The sequence below is a fragment of the Seriola aureovittata genome, chromosome 18 (assembly GCF_021018895.1).
Source record: "Seriola aureovittata isolate HTS-2021-v1 ecotype China chromosome 18, ASM2101889v1, whole genome shotgun sequence".
Taxonomy (NCBI): domain Eukaryota; kingdom Metazoa; phylum Chordata; class Actinopteri; order Carangiformes; family Carangidae; genus Seriola; species Seriola aureovittata.
The window spans coordinates 24,782,501-24,797,500 of record NC_079381.1 but is presented as its reverse complement, the minus strand read 5'-3'; the positions used below and the strand labels follow the sequence as shown (position 1 = coordinate 24,797,500).

Genomic DNA, 15,000 nt, shown 5'->3' with positions numbered 1-15,000 from the left:
CAGTCTCAGACTTAGTCTCACACTCGGTCTCAGACTCGGTCTCAGACTCAGTCTCACATTCAGTCTCAGACTAAGTCTCAGACTCAGACTCAGTCTCAGACTCAGTCTCACATTCAGTCTCAGACTAAGTCTCACACTCGGTCTCAGACTCGGTCTCAGACTCAGTCTCACATTCAGTCTCAGACTTAGTCTCACACTCAGTCTCAGTCTCAGACTCAGTCTCACATTCAGTCTCAGACTAAGTCTCAGACTCAGTCTCAGACTCGGTCTCGGACTCACACTCAGACTCACACTCAGTCTCAGACTCAGTCTCAGTCTCAGTCTTAGACTCAGACTCAGTCTCAAATTCAATCTCAGATTCAGACTCAGTTTCAAACTCACACTCACACTCAGTCTCAGACTCAGACTCAGTCTCACACTCAGTCTCAGTCTCAGACTCAGACTCAGTCTTACACTCAGTCTCACACTCAGTCTCAGACTCAGTCTCAGACTCAGATTCACATTCAGTCTCAGTCTCACACTCAAACTCAATCTCAGACTCAGTCTCAGACTCACACTCAGTCTCAGTCTCAGACTCAGTTTTAGTCTCAGACCCAGTCTCAGACTCACACTCAGTCTAAGACTCACACGCAGTCTAAGACTCAGTCTCAGACTCACATTCAGTCTCAGACTCAGACTCAGTTTCAAACTCACACTCACACTCAGTCTCAGTCTTACACTCAGTCTCACACTCAGACTCACATTCAGTCTCACACTCAGTCTCAGACTCAGACTCAGTCTTACACTCAGTCTCACACTCAGTCTCAGGCTCACACTCAGTCTCAGTCTCAGACTCAGACTCAGTCTTACACTCAGTCTCACACTCAGTCTCAGGCTCACACTCAGTCTCAGTCTCAGACTCAGTCTCAGACTCAGTCTCAGACTCAGACTCAGTCTCAGACTCAGACTCAGACTAAGTCTCAGACTCACACTCAGTCTCAGACTCAGTCTCAGACTCAGTCTCACACAGTCTCAGTCTCACACTCAGTCTCAGTCTCGGTCTCAGACTCACACTCAGTCTCAGACTCAGTCTCACACAGTCTCAGTCTCACACTCAGTCTCAGTCTCGGTCTCAGACTCAGTCTTAGTCTCAAACTCAGTCTTGCAGCCTGACGTGAGTCTTCGTTTGTAAAACAAACACCATGAAGCTGAAAATCAACCAGTAACTAAAACCACTTCCTGTCTGCTCAGCTGATCTGGTTTGTTTTCAAATGAGGACGAGTCTGTTTACACCACGATCCAGATCAGACCCTGATGCAGCAGCACGAACCGAGACCACACAGCTGTACACACACCTGGACCTGACCTGACCTCTGGGTGTGTGTGTGTGTGTGTGTGTGTGTGTGTGTGTGTGTGTGTGTGTGTGTGTGTGTGTGTGTGTGGCCTCAGTGTGGTTCGCTCTGTTTCCTCAGCTGGTTTCAAGGCACACTGTTTAATGTTGTGCAGCAGAGCATGATGGGAAATTGTGGTGTAATACCTGCTGCCTGGAGCTGAGCAGTAACCACAGAGGAGGAGTCTGAACTGTCCTGACCCGGATCAGATCCAGGACTGGAACAGAGACCGAATGAAAAATCATCTGAAGATCCAACATCAGGTCTCTGTGACACAGGAACATTGATCAGCTTCAGTTCAGGCTGCAGTGACATCATCATCAGTCTGTAAACACTCACCTGTACAGGTGTTAGCACCTGCAGCTGATACACAATCATCAGTATCTGATCACATGATGATCAGCTGCTGCTTCAGTGTCACATTATAAACTCAATGACAGGAAACAGTCGGAAAGAGGAAATTAGCTTTAGCCAAGGCTAGCTGTGGCTAGCTCACCATCTAGCTTTAATTATTTAACTAGCTTTAACCAAATTCAACTAGGTTTAATTAGCTTTAATAAGCTTGAACAGTGTTTGTGTTTTGTAGGTTTATTTTCTATTCTTGCCTGAAACTGACACAATTCTATGGCAACATCATGTGACTGAGTGAAGTCTGGTCCTGGTCCTGGTCCTGGTTCAGGTCCCAGTCCTTGAGCTCAGAACAGGTCCAACGTCATGTCTCACTGAACCTCCTACATGTGTGAGGATGAGGATGAGGATGAGGCGTCGTGGGTGGAGACGAGGGCTTGGGGGGTGGGGGTGGGGGTGGGGGTGGGGGGGGCGCTTTTGGCGGGTGTCGAGCTCTAGAATGCGTCTGTGGGCGGGGCCTGTGGTTAACACGCTTTTCATCTTGTCGGAGAAAAGTGGAGAAAATGATGGAGGGAGGAGGGAGAGGGGGGAGGAGGGGGGAGTGTTTCTCCTCCTCAGTAAAACAGCAGAAGAAGAATCTGTGTCTCTGACTGGACGTCAAAGGGTTAAAGTTAAAGGTCCCTGCTCTCTCTCTCCAGTGGCTGGATGGCGCTCTGCGCTCTGCTGCAGTTTATCTGGGAAAAGAACAGCCCCCCCCCCCCCCTCTCCGCCCCCCCCGCCCCCGCCCCCGCCCCCGCCCCCGCCAAACCACATGCCTGAGGTTCCTATCTCCGCTCAGCATCGAAAACATCTTCAGCTGTGGTCTGATGTGTGGGCCCCTCCCTCTCTCTGGGAATTTGACGAGCCACCCGTTTACACTGTGATGGGGGGGGGGGGGGGGGGGGGGGGCACAGCTGACGTTAAAACGTTAAAACCTTTAAAAAAAAAATACAATTTAAAACAACAATCAAGAACTCATCAAATCTAATTAAAAGCCTCTGAAAAATGATTAAATATTTAACAAAAATAATAATGAGAGAATAATAATGAGAGAATAGTTCAGTAATAAACCACAGCTTCAAATATCATCAAGTTCTATTTATGTGAAAGTTCAGGCGTTTTATCAGGTGAATGAAAGGAAGTTTTTAAAATATATTTAATCATAATTATGTCTAAATTTGACATTCAGGCCCTGTACTACAGTAAAGAATCAAAACCACAGTGTAAATCAAAGTACAGATATATTAACAGCTGAATCTCAACATGTCACAGGAAATATGTTCTATATATTAATATATTACATTATTGACCTGTAATTATTGAGTGATGTGTGGAGCTGGTTTGAACTGTTTTTTTGTTGAGTGCTTTTATAGTTCATAATAAATATTTACATATGTATTTACTATTCACACATTTATATATTTATAATAAACATTATGCAGCATTTTTCAGATCAGAATTAGTTTTTTTAGTTTATTTTAAGTTTTCTATGTTGAAAAATAAAAATAAAACAATTCAACAAAGAAAATCAGTAAATATAAGATTAAATTAATATTTTAGAGATTGATTTGTGTTTAATATAAAATAAATCTATTATGTTTCATCTGGATCATGAACTCAGACTGAGTCCAGGTCCTGCTCAGGAGGTCGACCCATCACACACACACACACACACACACACACACACACACACACACACACGTCTACCTGCAGACAGGCAGAGATGGAGCATCTATTTCTGTCTCCATCTCTGCACCTCCACCCGTCCATCAGACCGCAGAGTGAAATCTCATGGTGCTGAATTTGAGTGAAGCCACACCAAACTGAGCGAGTGTTTGAAGCTCAGCTTCAGCAGCCACATGAATGTCTCCTGAGCAGCCTCGCTACAAACGCTGCTTCCTGCTTCTCCTCACTTGTTGTTTGTGCTTTTTTGAGCCCAACATGGTCTCCACCTCGTCAGCCCGTCAACAGCCCGTCAACAGTCAGCCAGTCTGACAACAGACGAGTGGAGTTCTGTAGAAAGGTGTTGCACGTTGCACAAACAGACTTGTTCAGAAATTACTCGTCACCACATCCTCTTCCTCGACTCGTTTGTCTTCATCCTTTAAAAACATGATGGCGGCTCCAGACGGAGACCAGAACTCTGAGGTTTCACTGCAGCTTCAGGGAAACAGACCTGAGGGTAAATGATCTGACACCAGGTCTGTGTGTGGAACAACAGGTTTAAACATGGCCGCTGCATGAAGGCCACGACTCCGTACAATTCAGCGGTTCTTTATCTACTCCACTACATTTATCTACAGCTGCTATCAGCCCCTCCCCCACCCGCTCTTCTGTATGACTGATGTTTAATTTTATGTAATTGTGCTGAACACAACTTTAATCTTAACGTGTAAACAGACAAACAAACAAACAAACTAACGAAGCTCTTTGATTTCATGGAGACTTTGACTCAGAGATAAAACAGTCAGACTTCAGACAGACTGAGTCTGAATTCATCTGCTGCACAAACATTTTAATTCTTGACTAACTTAAGTCAGACTGTGGTGCAATGCATTCTGGGTACATTTAGATTTTTTTTAAATAAAAAAATTGGCTGACGTAGGGAACTGTCATTAGTTAAAATTCAACAGTTACAAGACGATTTACTAAAGAGTGAAACAATAAAAAACAAAATGGCCGCTGTCTGTAAAAACTCTTTCCTTCTCTTTTCTCTCTCTAACGTCAGCACATATATGAGCCGTGTTTTTCTGTTTCTTGTTGGTGTGTGCTGCTGGTCAGCGCAGGTGTCATTGATTGTTACCATGGTAACACTGATCTTAGGCCTGAGTCAGTCTGCAGGTGTCTGATGTTTCTGTCTTAGAATGAGTCAGTCTTTATTTTTCTGACTAACATCAGACTGATGTGAAACATCTGTGTGACACATCTGTGTGACACTGTTGTTACTACAACAGTAAAATACTGACGACGTGTGAAGGCACCAGGAATAAGAAAGCCTTAATAATAATAATAATAATAATAATAATATCAGTATGAAGGGGTATTATAATAAGCTCATAATGAGCTCATGAATTTCTACGTTTCCTTGTGTAAGGAGCTGAACTCATTTATAGCTCATTGTATCTGTTGTTAATTGTCTTTGTTTCACTGTTTGGAGCTTGTTGTTGCTGTTGTCTCTTTATTATCTGGATATTATCACTTGTGTTGTTTTAGACTGTTTTAATGACATTAAACATGTAAAAGCCAGAAATGGAGAATCACCAACAGCTAGAAACTCTCTGTGCAACACCACTTTAAACTGCTGCTCACTAGTTTGTACCTGGGGACTATTTTCAGTGGCGGATTAATCCACATTTGGTGCTGTGTTGAGTGTTTGTGGCAGCAGGATAGTGTGTGTGTGTGTGTGTGTGTGTGAGTGTCAGTGTTTGCAGAGGCTGTGACACCTGAGCGACAGGTAAACCACGGACAGCCTCAGAAACAGCTGCTACAACTGACACAGAGCTGCTGTGGGAATCATGTCTGCTGCATGTTCTCACACACACACACACACACACACACACACACACACACACACACACACACACACACACACACACACACACACAGTCAACTGTGTCTGGTCAGAACTGTCGGGGGGGTGTTAACAGTATTTTCACTATTGTCTAACAAATACATACTTTATCATTTACTTTATATTTACTTTGATCCATAAAAATGAAAAACTGAATCATGTTTCATTTGTTCTGAAACTGCAGCATCAAACAGAAAGTCACAGATTTATAATGTATTACAGGAAGTGCAGGTTCATCTCCGTCAGTCCGCAGGCCTTCAGGAACACAGGAACCCTTCAACGGTCTGTTCTGCTGTGTGGTAGAACCTCATTATGTTCTCATTTATCATGGTGGAGAACATTTAGAGCTGAGTTAATGTTAATAAGCATGTTAGTAAGCTAGCTCGTTCCATCTCTGTGAGCTTGCTAGCTAGCTAGGTGTTATCAGGGAGTAAGTTCATTTCTAAACTGGACTCCAATCAGATGTCGACTCAGATTTAAATTCACAGATTGAATTCAGTGAATTCGATGTTTTAACCTGACACACTGACTGACAGACACACTGACTGACAGACACAGTGACTGACAGACACAGTGACTGACAGACACAGTGACTGACAGACACAGTGACTGACAGACACAGTGACTGACAGACAGACAGAAGCACTGACTGACAGACACACTGACTGAAAGACAGACAGACACACTGACTGACAGACACACTGACTGAAAGACACAGTGACTGACTGACAGACAGAAGCACTGACTGACAGACACACTGACTGACAGACAGACAGAAGCACTGACTGACAGACAGAAGCACGGACTGACAGACACACTGACTGACAGACAGACAGAAGCACTGACTGACAGACAGAAGCACGGACTGACAGACACACTGACTGACAGACAGACAGAAGCACTGACTGACAGACAGAAGCACTGACTGACAGACACACTGACTGACAGACAGACAGAAGCACTGACTGACAGACAGAAGCACGGACTGACAGACAGACTGACTGACAGACACACTGACTGACAGACAGACAGAAGCACTGACTGACAGACACACTGACTGACAGACAGACAGAAGCCCTGACTGACAGACAGAAGCACGGACTGACAGACAGACTGACTGACAGACACACTGACTGACAGACAGACAGAAGCACTGACTGACAGACAGAAGCACGGACTGACAGACACACTGACTGACAGACAGACAGAAGCACTGACTGACAGACACACTGACTGACAGACAGACAGAAGCACTGACTGACAGACAGACAGAAGCACTGACTGACTGACAGACACACTGACTGACAGCTTGTAGACGCTCGTGGTGTCCAGAGGACGATCCTCTGGCACCATCATCAGATCATCAGTTAGTTGTGACTCATGATTTATCAACATTTTAATTTGTCCTGCAGAACTCTGTTTGCTAATTAGCTAATGTTAGCATGCCCCTGTTAACTATTGCACATTCCCCCAGTCATTTTGCAGTGTATGTTCTTGTATTGTTTATATTTATATTTTCTAAAATGTTATTATTGTAAATATTTCACTTTATTTTAAATCTTTCTATTTATATTTAAGCTAGCTGACCTGCTGTGCTTCATCTTCAACTTCATCTTTGTTGACATATTTTTTCTTCTATGTTTATAGTTTTGAACCAAAGTAAATTCCTTTTTTTTTTAAAAAACCCTTGTGGCAATAAACCTGATTCTGATGCTAACACGCTAAACTAAGATAGCCAACATAGTCAACATCATGTTAGCATTTAGCTCAACTACAGCCTCACAGAGCTGCTAGCATGACTGCTAACAGTCAGTCTGGGCTTTAACACATTAAACATGAGTCAGTGTTTTGCGACGCTGGTCCATGAATCACAAACTGTAATCTCAGAGACATTCTGAGCTTCGTTCAGTCACATCAGAGTTTAATGTGAAGAACTTCACTGCAACGGGAAACTTTGAGATTTTCATCCTGAGGAAACAGATTTCAGCTGCTGCATCTTTAATAAAGATCACAAATCTTGTGGTGAAGCTCTTCACAGGTTCCTCTTTATTACATTCGCTTCATGAACACGTCAGTTCTACCTTCAACCTCAGGGTTCACACCGTCATCAGCCTGTGACATCACAGTGACAGCGACGAGCCGGCCTCTTTCATTATTCATTAATATTAATTAGTGTCATCACATGATCATACAAATCACACAGAGGAAGAATAGAAATATAAAAGACTGAAGGGTCTGTGTTCTGAGCTGATGATCAATACACCTGATCAGTCTGATCAGAAAAAGGCAAAACAGGAAGACAAAAGAAAAGTATTGATTATTTTTGATTGAGTGAACAGGAAACATCCTGATACCTGCTCTGTCACTGAAACACACCTGTGAGAACACCTGTGCTCTGCTCCAATTAGACGCCTTCTTCATACAGCTGTGACAGATGTGATGATCCACTGATGACGTGTTGACATGTGATCACGTTTCACACACGCCTGAATCCTGTTGTCCTCAGTCCAGCTGATCACTGATCACTTCTGTCTCTCATGTTCTATTATCAGACTAAATATTAAATATTCAGGCGAGAGGGGAGAGATGAAGTTTCCCACCAGCACCTGAACACAACACGCACGTGTGGCTGATTAAAACAGCTGTGCACAGGTGTCAGGTGACCTGAGCACACCTGCATCAGCCTGTGAGTAAATATCATTTTATACAGGAAGTATCTCTGAGTATTGATGAATTATTGATATTTATTTCAGCTGGATGATGTTGAAATATCTGTCATTATTTATCTTCTTCATATAGAACCTGAAACATCTGTCACAGCTGCTGAGACCTCCCTGAGCTTTCTGTCACCTCTCACTGACCTTCTTCATCCTCCAGGACACATTCCTGTTCCTTCTGTGAGTTCCTGTCTGTGACACCAAAAGAAGAAGAAGAAGAAGAAGAAGGGACTCTGGGCACAGGTGAGTCCTCCTGTAGTGTCTGTGCTGAGGCAGGTGGAGGAGGAAGTGTTGTCCAGTCAGGACATACACTGATGTCAGGATGGTGAGGAGTGTGTGTGTGTGTGTGTGTGTGTGTGTGTGTGTGTGTGTGTGTGTGTGTGTGTGTGTGTGTGTGTGTGTGTGTGTCAGACTCTGATGAGGAAGTCCAGGCCGAGCGAGGCGGGGATGTGCAGCGTCTCCAGGCTCAGGGCGGAGGGGGTGTAGGGGAAGAGGACGGGGAAGGTGTGTTTGGTGTCCACCAGGAGCTGAGGAGGGTCGTTCCTCTCCTGAAGACGGTTCTGGACACGGAGACAGGGACACAGTCAAACAGGAGACACTGGACACACTCACTTTATTAGGAACACCTGTTTAATGCTGGACGAGCGGATCCTCATTAGAACAAGATGAACTGTGGCCATGAAGCTACATGCTACATACTAACACCTGAGCAGGTACAGCACAGGTGAGACATACATGCAGTTCCATTATCTGTAAATCTCCAGCTCCTCAAAGCTACAGTGGGACAGGTAAGACAGTTGTGGACAGGTGGGCACAGGTGAGGATAGGTGGGACAGGTAAGACAGGTGTGGACAGGTGGGTACAGGCTGGACTGGTGGGACAGGTAAGACAGGTGGGACAGGTAAGACAGGTGTGAACAGGTTGGACAGGTGGGGACAGGTGAGACAGGTGGGACAGGTAAGACAGGTGTGGACAGGTTGGTACAGGTTGGACGGGGGGGACAGGTGGTCAGGTGTAAACCAGTTGTGGAGCAGGATCAGGTGATGTGATGACTCCTGTGAGGACATGAACACCTGAGACTCACCTGGATGTTTCTGATGAACGACACAGTGACTCTTTCTTCGAACTCGTTCAGAGGAGTGTATAGGTTCAGGATCTTCACAATCTGCAGGAGACACATCAGTGGTATTGATCAGGTATTAATCAGGTGGTATTGATCAGGTGGTGTGTGTGATGTCAGCTGACCTGTTGGGTGGTGAGGGCGGAGCACAGCGAGCAGATGGCCTCGGCGTCCTGAGACGTTTTCTTCTTCACCTGCAGCAGCTGAGCGGCCTGAATGATCGGCTCCAGAGTCGCTGCTGCTTTACTCTGATACAGGTTGTTCCCCCGAAGCCACTCCTCCATCTGACTGGTGTTGTACCTGCACACACACACACACACACACACACACACACACACACACACACAACACACACACACACACACACACACACACACACACACACATTAATGACTGATAAGTCTGTGTGGTCTGGTCTGAGGGTCTGGGGTCTGGGGGACTGGTCTGGGGTCTGGGGGACTGGTCTGGGGGTCTGGGGGTCTGGGGGTCTGGGGGACTGGTCTGGGGGTCTGGGGGACTGGTCTGGGGGTCTGGGGGACTGGTCTGGGGGACTGGTCTGGGGGACTGGTCTGGGGGTCTGGGGGTCTGGTCTGGGGGTCTGGGGGACTGGGGGTCTGGTCTGGGGGTCTGGGGGTCTGGGGGACTGGTCTGGCGTACCGGAGCTGCATGCCGGTGCTCCAGGAGCAGACGTCTTTGCGCAGCAGCAGGTTGTTGAGAGTGACGGCGTTGATGCAATGGAACAGCTGACGAACCACTTGACCCACGATCTCGGGGTCCAGACCGTGGTCGCTCATGATGGCGTGGAACTGTCCCAGCTGTCTGATCAGGGCCTGCAGCGTGTAGCTGCTGGGACCGCCGCCGTCCGTGTCCATGCTGGAGGAACGGTTCCTGTAGCCCATCGGCTTCACGCCCGCCAGGCTGGGGATACTCTCACTCTCCAACATGGCCGACACTGGAGACAGAGAGAGACAGAGGGAGAGAGAGAGACAGAGAGAGAGACAGAGAGAGAGAGAGAGGGAGAGAGAGAGAGGGAGAGAGAGACAGAGAGAGAGAGAGAGAGAGAGGGAGAGAGAGAGGGAGAGAGAGACAGAGAGAGAGACAGACAGAGAGAGAGAGAGGGAGAGAGAGACAGAGAGAGAGACAGAGAGAGAGAGAGAATTTTTTTTGAATTTTTAAACCAACATTTATTAACTGTACATAAACAGATTACATTATATTAAACCTCCACAGACGTTACAATGAATTGAACACTAGCTGTCCATCAGCCACAGAGCAGAGCAGCTCCTCATGACCCCAGACCAGCTGGAACCTCTGCAGGTCCTGAGCTGCTCTGTAGAAGCTGAACTCTACCAGCAGTCTGGACTTCACCAGGTTCTTAAAAACAGGAAGCACATCAACATGTGACTCCTCCTTCACCTTCCTCTTGCGACTCACATACACCGCCATCTTTGCCAGTCCCAAGACAAAGTTTAAAAGGTGACATTTGTCCTTGTGTTGGCGAGTGTATTTAAAACCCAAAATAAAAACCTGCTTCGTAAAAAATTCTCCACACTTGGTAAAAATGTTCTGTAACAGTGTGAAGAGAGGCGTGAGCCGTGAACACTCATAGAAACAGTGGAACAGCGTCTCCCTGAGACCGCAGAAGGGACAGCCCTCCTCTACAGCAGCATTAATCACTGCAATAAAAGAGTTCACCGCCACAATACCGTGGAGGATCCTCCACTGCAAGTCCCCATGTCTTTTAGAGAGAGGAGGTTTATATAAAGACCTCCATGCCGGTCTTACATCAGGACGCAGTTTCAAGTAAGACCTCCATGGGGTGTCGCTGCGCCCATTCAGTGTCCTCCTGTTCAAAGTTTTAACCATGATCTGGTACAGAGTCTTTCCTGAGGCGCCCTCCAGAGACGCTCCTCCACAGTCAGCAGGTCCAAGGAAACACCCAGAACAATCCTTAAAATCCGGGAACAAGGTAATGGCAGGATACGGATCAGAACAATCTGGCTCCAGTGCACCGTCACAGAAGTCAGCCAACAGTGCCACCTGATGACCGGTCAGCTTCTGTCTCCAGTGCTGTAGCAACTGACCCACGACCCGTGTAGACCTCACCCGCAGCCGAACAGCCAGTCCAGCAGGATCCTCCAGCCGTGGTCCAGCCAGCTCCAGCACCTGCCCCAGAGTAGAAACCCCTGCAGTCTGAAGCGTCCTGGATAGGGTGGGTCCAGCCCAGCCAGGACAGTCCAACACTCCTCCAAACAGCACCGGCTCCCTGAGGAGCCAGTACACCGAGCCGGTCTGTCCCTGCCTCTGCCTTCTCAGCAGAGTCCACACAGAGAAAACACTTCTATAAAAAGCCGGCAGAGATGAAAGTCTCATCCTCTCAGAGTCCATGAGGAACAGAGGCAGGTCCAATCCCAGACCACCAAACTGCCGCAGGATGCAGCAGGACAACGGTCTCCACACCAGGTCCGTAGGCCCAGTGAGCAGTCTCTGAATGAACTGAAGGCGGAAGGTGGCTCCCCTGCTGGCCAGATGGACCAGGCCCTGTCCACCCTCCTCCTTTGGTAAAAACAGAACACTCTGAGGAACCCAGTGTAACCTGTCCCAAAAAAAATCAACTAAAACTCTCTGGACCTGAGACAGAAGAGAAGCTGGAGGATCAACACAGGCCAACCGGTGCCACAGAGCAGAAGACACCAGATTGTTAACAATAAGAACCCGACCCCTGTAAGACAATTTAGGTAAAATCCATTTCCACTTCATTAGCCGACCTTTGACCCTTTCTAAAACATTGTCCCAGTTTTTCTTTAAAAACGTTTCATTTCCTAAAAACACTCCCAGATATTTTAGCCCTCCTGTTCTCCAGACCAACCCTCCAGGTAGCCTGAGCCGATCCCTCAGCCGGTCCCCCACCATGACCGCCTCACTCTTCCCCCAGTTCACCCTGGCTGAGGAAATACAGCCAAAAAGGTTCACGGTGTTCTCTAAAATATCAATATCAGTCTGGGAGTTGACCAGGACAATGACATCATCAGCGTATGCAGACAGTTTAAAAGAGACGTCACAGTTGGGGAAACAAACACCACTCAGTCCAGTTCTCAGCTTGTGAAGCAGAGGCTCGATGGCCAGAGAGTACAACATGCCAGACAGAGGACAGCCCTGTCTGACACCCCTCTGGACCCCAAAGGGAGCACTCAGACCCCCATTCATTTTCAACACGCTCGCAATGTCACCATAGAGAACCTGGATCTTGGCTATGAAACCTGGGCTGAACCCAAAAGCAGCTAAGACTTGCCACAAGTACTGGTGTTCAACCCGATCAAAAGCCTTTTCCTGGTCTATTGAAATCAGACCAGTGTCTACAGCCAATGAGCCAGAGACCTCCAAAACATCACGAATTAAAGTGACATTGTCACTTATCAGCCTGCCGGGCACACAGTAAGTCTGGTCAGTGTGGACAACGGCAGCCATCACGCCTCTCAGTCTGGTGGCCAGGACCTTGGACAGAATCTTATAGTCCGTGCAGAGCAGTGAAACAGGTCTCCAGTTTTTCAGCTCTTGCAGGTCACCTTTCTTCGGTAGCAGGGTGATGACCGCCCTCCTACAGCTCAGAGGCAGCCGTCCTGTCTCTAGGCTGGCTGAGATCACCTCCAGCAAGTCCTCACCCAGGACTGACCAGAACGCCTTATAAAAGTCCACAGGTAGCCCATCCAAGCCTGGAGCTCTGCCACTCTGCAAACTCATCAGAGCCGCAGACAGTTCAGGAAGAGTTAACAGAGACTCCAGCTTGTCATTGTCCTTTGCTTCCACCTGAGGGAGACCAGTGAAGAAGCTGCTGCACAATGAAGAGTTCGATGTGAATTCACTCTTATACAGATCGGTGTAATAGCTGGCCGCTAGCCTCCTGATCCCAGCAGAGTCTGAGACCACAGAGCCGCTGTCAGACCGTAAAGAGTGAATCACCTTCCTCTGACCATTCCTCTTCTCCAAGCCAAAGAAAAACTGAGAGGGGGCATCCATCTGCGAGACGTCCAGAAATCGTGACCTGACCAGAGCTCCCTGTGCTGCAATGCCCAGCAGGTTGGCCAGAGCCAACTTTTTGGATTTGAGGGAATCTAAAAGCCCTCGATCTCCTGTAGAATCCACCAAACCCTGCAGTTCTACCACCTGAATCTCTAGGTCCTGCATAGATCTGGTTAAATCTCTGGTGACATTGCGAGTGAACCTCTGACACAACTGTTTGATCTGAGCTTTGCCCACATCCCACCACTGTTGTACACAATTAAAATCCCTCTTACAATGTCTGTGAGCAGCCCAAAAACACTCAAAAGCTGCTCGGAAATCCTTGCTCTGAAGCAATGAGCTGTTAAAATGCCAGTAGGCACTCTGCAAACGCACATTTTTGATTAAAACAGAGCTAAAAACAAGACAGTGGTCAGAAAAACCAACAGGGGTAATGTGACAACTGTTAAAAATGTTCAAACTGTGCTTAAAACCATACAGACGGTCCAACCTGGCCAGAGATATTTTATTGTCTTTGCAGTGACTCCAGGTGTACTGCCTGTGATGTGCATGAAAAGTCCTCCACACATCTGACAGCTCATGTGCTTCTGTCAACTGTCTGAACCTGTGTGACGAAGCAGGATGAGGCTCATGGTGGTTTCTGTCCAAACTGGGATTTTCAGTACAGTTAAAATCACCCCCCACAAATAAATATTCATCTCTGTTACAGTTCTTGACAGTGTTACATAAAACATCAAGGACTGCTACTCTTTGCACTCCATTGGTTGGAGCATAAACACAGATAAAAACAGCACTAACCCGTTCAAACTGAGCTGTGACCTTAAGTATACTGCCTTTAATTACTTCGTCTACAGTATATGAAGCAGGCAGGAAGCTCCTGGAGAAAACAATCCCCACTCCTCCACTACAGCTGGACTTGTGGCTCAGGATGACCTCCCCAGAACATCCCCTCCTCCAGTCACTCTCAATATCAGGGGTACTGTGTGTTTCCTGAACCATCATAATATCAATATGTTTTAACTCCATTAATTTAAAAAGAGCAGCCCTTTTACCCTCATCTCTAGCTCCATTAATATTTAAAGTGCCTATCTTAAAATCACACATGGAGAGAGAGAGGAAAAACACAAGAAAGTAACATAACAGAAAATAAGAAAAACAAATATTATTAAAACTCTTCATGGAGCTCATTGGTTCTGATCTTATGAACCAGTTTTCGTAGTCTGTGGACCTCCTGCTCAGATATAACATCATCTCCTAAATTTGCAGATTTCAAAGTTAAGGGCCTTGCTGATTTAACAAAGAGTTTCAGATCAGGGAAAAAGTTCTCCAGTTTTACGAGCCTGTGGCCTTTAGTTTCCCTCAGAAACTTTGTGATGTCTTCATGAGAGTAAAGACTCTGTTGATCTTCTTGTGTCAGTGAGAAGTCACTCTCAGACTCCATCGACTTCCTCACTTTCAGGTTCCCTGCTCTTAAAACCTTTGCTCTGTTCTGAACAGAGTCCTGATTCTTCCTTTTCTGTGACACCTTTAACAATTCATCATCTGACATATCCTCGTCTGCAAAACAATCCTCATTATCAGACGACTCACTTTCACTCAAACCATTATCAGCAGGCTTTGACCTGTCTTCAGTCTGAGCTGCAGAATCAGACTGATCACCTTTATCAGCCCCCTCCTTCCCAGAACAAGCAGGGGGGGCACCATCAGCTGGATCCCCGCCGGGAACGGCAACGCTCGACCCGGCGCTGCCAGCAGACTCAATCGGTCCTGGAGCCGCCGATCCCCCGCCGGGAGCCGGAACAGCAGAAGCCGGAG

General features: G+C 46.8%; 1 protein-coding gene across 2 annotated transcripts in view; it reads right to left on the bottom strand.

Annotated features, from left to right (window-relative positions):
- Positions 1–7,351: 7,351 nt before the first annotated feature.
- myo5b (myosin VB) overlaps positions 7,352–15,000 on the bottom strand; it is a 51,506-nt gene continuing 43,857 nt past the window's right edge. For both annotated transcript variants that reach the window (XM_056403175.1, XM_056403176.1), the window contains exons 36-39: positions 9,823–10,117; positions 9,291–9,465; positions 9,130–9,210; positions 7,352–8,605 (exon numbers count right to left, since the gene is read on the bottom strand). In XM_056403175.1, the coding sequence (XP_056259150.1) occupies positions 8,453–8,605; positions 9,130–9,210; positions 9,291–9,465; positions 9,823–10,117 (704 nt within the window). In that variant the 3' untranslated portion in view covers positions 7,352–8,452. The remainder of the gene's footprint in view (positions 8,606–9,129; positions 9,211–9,290; positions 9,466–9,822; positions 10,118–15,000) is intronic.